This window comes from Penaeus chinensis, chromosome 20, assembly GCF_019202785.1.
Source record: "Penaeus chinensis breed Huanghai No. 1 chromosome 20, ASM1920278v2, whole genome shotgun sequence".
In the NCBI taxonomy this organism is placed as follows: Eukaryota; Metazoa; Arthropoda; class Malacostraca; order Decapoda; family Penaeidae; genus Penaeus; species Penaeus chinensis.
In genome coordinates this window covers 24,680,711-24,688,210 of record NC_061838.1, presented here as the reverse complement: position 1 = coordinate 24,688,210, position 7,500 = coordinate 24,680,711, and the positions used below count along the sequence as shown (strand labels likewise).

The window sequence follows — 7,500 nt, the reverse complement described above, 5'->3', positions numbered from 1 at the left end:
TATTGTTGCAGTGAAGGCTGACTAGATTAATATCTTAATTAACTTTACATAGTATAAATACATACCATATGAAGATGCATGGACATATGCATGGTGTGGATTAATATTTTGTAATCATCAGTTACAATGTTTAACAAAACTGTTGTATTAAAAATTGGCTAATGGCCAGTGATGCAGAGTTCTTAGCATACATTGGCAGCATTTCTGGTTTGTACCCTGCTCGTTCAATACTTCAAACACAATTTTAGATGCCTAATAGCTTGTAACTCAATTTCATAAACAAATTTTTGAAAATTAAATATTTCCCTTCACTTTAATTGCAAAACCAAACATAAGGATGTCTCTACTATTGGAGAGAGACGCGCTCCTTCTGATGAGCCGAAGGGGCAGGGTATGTCATCATGTGGTGCCATTTGTGATTCAGTCCACAGCCATTGTATTGATATCATGCCATCCTTGGTCATAGGATTAAGCTTTAAGACTGTTCAGCAGAGCAAGAGGAGCATCAGGAAAGTTTTTCGATAACACAAACCTTTCAGCTAGTTGTAAAGAGATCATGATCAGAGAAAGTTTGATCTTTTTGTGAAGAAGACGGTCATCAGCATTGGTGTGAGCTGTTAGTTTTTGTTTAGTTTCTTCATTTTTTGCTGATGAGGGTGTATGTTGTCAAAAGGATGGATTTTATCTTGGTTGAGTAAACACCAGAAGCTACAGTGGATGATGCCGTTTTTTTTTCTTCTTCTTTCTTTTTTTTTTTCTTTTCTTTGTGTCGGTGCTGAAAATATCGATTATAACCAGTGGATAGAGTGAAGCTGTGGTTGAAGTCAGCAAAGCAGTTCATCCATTGTGAATGCCATTTTCTACCAGTGAAGTAAACAGGGAAGGTATTTTGCATTGAATAGATGTTTGGGTCTCCAGTCTAATGTACTCATTTTGTACAAAACAGGGTCAAAAGTAAAGAGCACCTTTTCTGTGGGATCACTCTTGGATGACAACTCCTGGCATGATGTGGAGATTCGCAGGGAGCAGAGGAACATTACCTTCTTGGTCGACCGTGTCAGGATTGACGACATAATCCATGGTGACTTCAAGAGGCTGGATCTTAATAGAGAGGTGAGTATTAAACCTGTATCATATGCTTAGAGAATTGAATGTTGAAAAAAATGGAGCATATTAGACTGACTTTATGAGATATTAGAAAGAGACATCAAAATCAGGTTTCATCACATTTACCGGTATTTTATTAATTTTTCAGTTTTATATTGGAGGTGTGCCAAACTTGCAACCAGGGATGGTGGCAAGAGTGAACTTCACTGGCTGTATAGAAAATCTTTTCATCAACGGCACTGCCATTATTCCTGAGATGCGAGACGCTGACGATTATTACTCTTATTATTACCAACGTCCCAAGTACTCGAAGATCAACATTTCGAGCACGTGTCCTGTAAGTATATTTAACCCTGGAAGAGCCTGAGCTGGGGGAGGGGGGGTATATTGGTCATGGAGCAGTCTCATAGATAAAGAAGGTGGAAGGGAGGAGCTGGAATGGAAGAAAGTATATATTTGTGTTAAGAAATGTCTCTACCCCTCCATCCATTTATATATTGTGTGTGTGAACAATTGAGTGCTTGTATATGTCTATATAATTTTGTGATGAAGCAACTTGGAACATTAACTAACCAAATATTTTATTTTATTTTTTTATCCACCTGTTCTTGGCAGTATGGAGACTCCTCTGACCTGACCATGACCTTCCTGGAGCGAGAGGCTCATCTCCGCTACCCAGCCTTTGAAGATCAACGCTCCATCAATGTGTCTGTGGAGTTTAGGACCTACGAGGAGTCAGGCGTACTTATCTATCACAAGTTTTCTACAGCAGGCTACTTCAAGGTGAGGGCATCTTTAGGGTGCTTTTATCTGCCTTAGAAATCTTTTGTTGTTTCACTTTTATTTCAGTTTGATATAAAATAAATCTATTTTTTGAGACATCTTTGGTATGGTATTGCATATGTTTAGTTATAATCTAGTTTTACTATCATTTTCAGCTCTACTTGGAAGATGGCAAAGTAAAAGTCGTGATCTCTTCGGCAAAGACCCCAGGCACGGTTGTACTCGATAACTTTGACATCACTTACAATGACGGCCAGTGGCACAAAGCCATGTTCACGGTTTCTGAGAACAGCATGGAACTCACAGTGGATGATGTCCCTATGAAGACCACAAGGATCATCTCTGTAATTTCTGGCAAATACTTCCTTGTTGGAGGTAAGAGACAAGGATTTGGTGTTTGGAAACTCTACACGAACTTAGTCACAAAGGAAGCAGTTATTAATCCTTCCTATCTCACCTGTTTACCTTTTTCCTTGATCTTTGGGAAGATTTTGTGTTTTAATTTTTTATTGCCATTATTATTATTATTATCATAAACATTATAGTAATCATAATATCAGTAATAATGATGACAGTATCAATGTTAATAGCATCAGAAAAAAAAACCAATTTTTCTTGAAAACTGAAAGGAGAAATCAGGTGAGGTCACTTAAGGCCTACTAATTGACCTTGTTGATTAAACACATGTGGAGCCATGAATGTGTAAACAAAATTCACAAAACAGAATTATAGTGCAGACTTTATGTTCCCCCCAGTAATGGATTATGATATCCCTGGGGAATAGGACATGTATGTGTGGACAGCAGGTTCATGTAACTTGCTTATATATTAAAGTATCATTTGATGACTTACATTATTTTGCAGGTGGAGTCTATGGGTCGGAAGGCTTCCTTGGATGCATGAGACGTATTTCAGTGCTGGGATTCATGCAGAAGCCCAAAGAAGAAGTGAGTTGTGCCTTTCTGCATTTGATCTACTGAATTATTCTGTAAGATCAGAATGTCTACCTTTTTACTTCTGTCCAAGACTTTAACTTTATAAAGCTTCAGAAGCTTCATGTTAATGTGAGCAATTTTTTTGCAGGAACTAAGTGGTAAGCAAGGCATTGTGTTGTCTGCTTGTCAGATAATGGATCGTTGCAACCCTAATCCTTGTGAACACCATGGTCGTTGCAAGCAGAATAGCAATGAATTTTTCTGTGATTGTTCAGGAACAGGGTACTCAGGTGCCGTGTGCCACACCTGTAAGTATGCCTTGTGATATTTAGGATGTTAAGATGAGTCATGAATATTTTTGTACATATCATTCATTGTGTATATTATAGCATATTATTTTTTTTTATGACAACATATTAGATATATATATATATATATATATATATATATATATATATATATATATATATATATATACATGTATTTGTGAGTGTGAGTGTGAGTGCATATGTGGAGTGTGATTTGTGTGGTTTGTGTGATGCATATGTGCTAGTGTATATGTTTGTGTGTGTGCATGTATAGATAAATAACATAAAGGTATTATTATAGAGTTACATGAGCATAATTTTTAATTCAGCTTCTCTCTCTTTTTGCAGCCTTGAACCCCATTTCTTGTGCTGCCTATGGAATGCAGAATCCTGGATCCAAACGTGCTGAAGTTTTTATTGACGTTGATGGTTCTGGGCCTCTGGTTCCCTTCCCTGTCACATGTGAATTTTACAGTATGTAATCATTTCCCTGTTTATTAGCTATTTGCTGTTATTATAGTTACTGTTATTATCATTATTATCATTATTATTATTATTATTATTATTATTATTATTATTATTATCATCATCATCATTATTATATCAAGATGATATAAACAATGGGTGAATGAGCATTTCAAAATTATATCAATGCATAAAATAAAAAGGGGGGAGAGACAGAAGAGAAACAGTGATGAGGAGAGAAAGTGGGGGAAGAGGTAAAGAAATTTCAGAAATAATTTAGAGGTAAAGAGGGAAGAGGGCAAAGCTCTTCATGCTAGTGATTAAGAACAGAAAGTTGCAGTAATAATCTCTTCTTCTCTGAAGATGATGGCAAAGTGTACTCATACCTGGGCCACAAGCATGAGATGACAACAACTGTGGATGGCTTTGAGAGGAGAGGGTCGTATGTGCAGAACATCATCTATGACACTGAAATGGAACAGATTGAGATCTTTGTCAACCGGTCTACCAAGTGCCGGCAGCGCATTCATTTTGAGTGCCTGAAGGCCAAGCTCTTTAACTCGCCTTCACCTGAGGATCAGGACTTCCAGGTAATGTAGCATGCCTATTATTTGCTTTACTTTGCTTTACTATCATAGCCTCTTCCTTGTGTGTAGCTTTGTTTCCTTAGTTATTCTTGTTGTTTGTAAGCTGCAAATATCAAGATGTTAAGAGGTCTTAAAGAATTTTCTTATATGGCCTAGTACACTTTATCAGATGTTGTAACAGGTAATTCCTCCTTCCAGCCCTACACCTGGTGGGTCTCTCGCAACAACCAGCCCATGGACTACTGGGGAGGATCTCTGCCAGGGTCTCGGAAGTGCGAGTGCGGTCTCATGGGCACCTGCGTTACTGGCAAATGGTGCAACTGTGATGCAGGTTAGTATGTTAGTTGAAAACATTAATGACCTCTGGATGTGGGAAACTTTATTGTGTTGCATTTACAAGTGTTTCCCACCAAAGGTGTGCAAATCTAAACATGGTTTTATTTAAGGCATTTTGAATGTATGTTGGTAAATGTGATACCTGTAGCAGTGTGTTTACTACTGCAAACTGAACTTTGCATTAAAAGGAAAAATAATGGTAAAGATATAGATGTTATAGATATTGCAATCAAGGTAAATTTTGGAAGCATTTGCTAGAATGGTAAATACTACTTTCCATTGTCAGATCATAAAAACTAAAGACAATTACTTCATTTATAAATGTCTACAAAGACTTCCATCTCCTCGAAAATGAGATATGTAACTTGTCTTATACCTCCCCTGTAGTCTTGGAAAACGAGTATGAGAAGAGTGTGAAGCCTCCATGCAAGCGAGTCAGGTACTGTACAGAGAGAGGAGAAGTGTCTTCACAAGCATTTTGTGAGCATGATTTGGATGTGGTGTGAGATCTTTTGGCTGATGAGTACACAAGATGTTGATGTGGTTGAGAGGTCAATGTTTCTCACAGAAGTATTTTGCAAAGGTGCTTTGGAGAGTAAGATGTTAACCATTATTTCCATCATTGTTTGAAAAATATGTCCATATTTTTTTCCTTCTCTGTGTCAATAGCAGTAAGGGCACGGTAATTTTGTAAGAGTTGCAACAGTAACTCAAACACAGGTTATGTGTGTAGAATGTTAGTGCAAGTTGCTAAGGTATATAATTACCATATACTAAAGCAACCACATTGATATAATATAGTTGCAGCACTAATATAGGATTGAATTTCCTGTTGTAGAGTTGCAGCTGATTTTGTTATTTCACACAGTTGTCTTACATTTTCCTGAATTTTTCCTTCTTTCAGTTTTATTCAGATTAAGCTGTAAACTGTACCAAATTTTCAATATTAATCATAATTACCAGGAACTCTTGATAACCCTTGAATGCTTTTCATTAGGCCTAGAGTCGTGGCTGTTTGATAGCGGAGAGCTATCTGTGAAGGAGCATCTTCCTGTAAGACAGCTGCGCATAGGAGACACGGGCTCACCCCTGGATGGCAAGAAGGCACGATTCACACTTGGACCTCTCATATGTGAAGGAGACAGTAAGTCTAGTCTTTGCCTTGACGTACTGTCCTGAATTTTCCACTTGCTGTACTACAGTTTGTGACTTGTGTTTTTATTGTCTATCAGCATATTTTTGATTAATTAACATCCCCATCCAAAGATTCTGTATTTTGTATTATATCTTCTTTCCTTTAATTTTTAACTTTCTTTTTTTCTTTCTTCTTCTTCCTCTTCTTCTTCTTCTTCTTCTTCTTCTTCTTCTTCTTCATTTTCTTTCATTGCCCTTTTACTCTCTTTTCTCTTTCCCCTCCACTTTCTTCTCTTGCTCCTCTTTCTGCTCATCTGTTGTATATCCTTCAATCATTTCTTTACTTTCCTTCTCAGTTTGTTATGCCTAATGGTCTCCTCTGTCCTTATTTCCTATACCTTCTCTTTTTATTCTTTCATTTCCACTTGATTCTCTTCAAACTACTTTGCTGTTCTTCCTTATTTTCTGATCTCTATTCTTATTTATTGTATAGTTCCCTAAGGGAAAGGAGATAAACCTATTTCTTTTCTCCGCAGACATCTTCGACAACGTGGTCACCTTCCGGAAAGCAGATGCCACCATAAACTTGCCACGATTTGATATGGGGCATTCAGGGGACATTTACTTTGAGTTCAAGACCACGGGCCGCGATGGATGCCTGATCCATGCGAGGGGCCCGACAGATTATATTAAGGTCTCCATTGTGGGTGAGTGTAATGATCTAGTTGCTTTTCTTTTTCTTTTTTCATATTTGTTTTCATATATTATACATTGTCCCCCTGTAGTATTTTGTGAATTTTCTTAGATAAGGCATCACATGTGCTCAGTCAGCAAGGAGTCTATCAGTAGGCCCTAGTGACCACTCTTGGTTTCCACAGTCGTTGAAATTGTGGGAAATGTGTTTTTCTCTCTACCGCCATTGATATCAATACTGTTATTATTCTTATTGATGTTATGATTATTAAATTATTATTAAAATCTCCTTATCATAAAAGACATTTAAATAATATAAAAGAAAAACAGGTGAGATAGATAGGACTAATAACAGACTCCTTGGTGACTAAGCAATTTTAGGGCCATCTGTGTAAAGACAATAAATGAACTTATGTTACAGTGGATATGGCATGACATTCTTGCCACCCGTGCTGATTGGGTTAATTGTAGCATATTTATGTTTAAGCTGTAGATTAGGTTAGAGGTAAATTTTTTTCCTGATGGAACTACAATGCTAATTTTTTCTTTACTTGGAATAGTATCCAACAGTCCTTCTTTTTCTCTCTTTCCTTCTCTCTCTATCTCTCTCTCTCTCTCTCTCTCTCTCTCTCTCTCTCTCGGCTGTCAAGAAAATAAAGACCATTAAATATTAGATTTTGGGGAGAATTTTTATTTTTTTTATTAATTCATTTATTTCTATGTGATTAGTGTTAGGCATGATACTGTCAATGATTTAGATATTCTTTTGTATCTAAGAATAAGATTTTCTGTTTGACTATCAGCTTTAAAGTGAAAAAAGAACCATGACAAAGAGCTAATCATCCAAAAATGTTTTCCTCAGGTGGCATGCAGCTACAGTTCCAGTACCAGGCTGGTTCAGGGCCTATGAGTTTGAGTGTCGAAACAGCCTATGTTCTGAACGATGACAAATGGCACTCAGTGTTGGTTGAGCGAAACCGTAAGGAATCCCGCATGATTGTAGACGGAGGCGGAAAGGCTGTGCTCAAGGAACCCAGTGGTCCCGTGCGAGCAATACACCTGGAATCGGACTTTGTTGTGGGTGAGTGGGTGTTGGGAAATGGATTCTGTTTTCTGGTTGTTTCACTTCTTTAGTTGTTATGCATTGAGGAA

General features: G+C 37.3%; 1 protein-coding gene across 4 annotated transcripts in view; it reads left to right on the top strand.

Moving 5' to 3' along the window:
* The window catches only part of LOC125036252 (neurexin-4-like), a 43,938-nt gene that overhangs the window by 16,717 nt on the left and 19,721 nt on the right, over window positions 1-7,500 (top strand). For all 4 annotated transcript variants that reach the window (XM_047628729.1, XM_047628727.1, XM_047628728.1 and 1 more), the window contains 12 exons: window positions 947-1,113; window positions 1,256-1,444; window positions 1,723-1,890; window positions 2,046-2,265; window positions 2,755-2,837; window positions 2,974-3,133; window positions 3,482-3,607; window positions 3,962-4,188; window positions 4,384-4,516; window positions 5,519-5,665; window positions 6,192-6,362; window positions 7,211-7,429. In XM_047628729.1, the coding sequence (XP_047484685.1) occupies window positions 947-1,113; window positions 1,256-1,444; window positions 1,723-1,890; window positions 2,046-2,265; window positions 2,755-2,837; window positions 2,974-3,133; window positions 3,482-3,607; window positions 3,962-4,188; window positions 4,384-4,516; window positions 5,519-5,665; window positions 6,192-6,362; window positions 7,211-7,429 (2,010 nt within the window). The remainder of the gene's footprint in view (window positions 1-946; window positions 1,114-1,255; window positions 1,445-1,722; window positions 1,891-2,045; window positions 2,266-2,754; window positions 2,838-2,973; window positions 3,134-3,481; window positions 3,608-3,961; window positions 4,189-4,383; window positions 4,517-5,518; window positions 5,666-6,191; window positions 6,363-7,210; window positions 7,430-7,500) is intronic.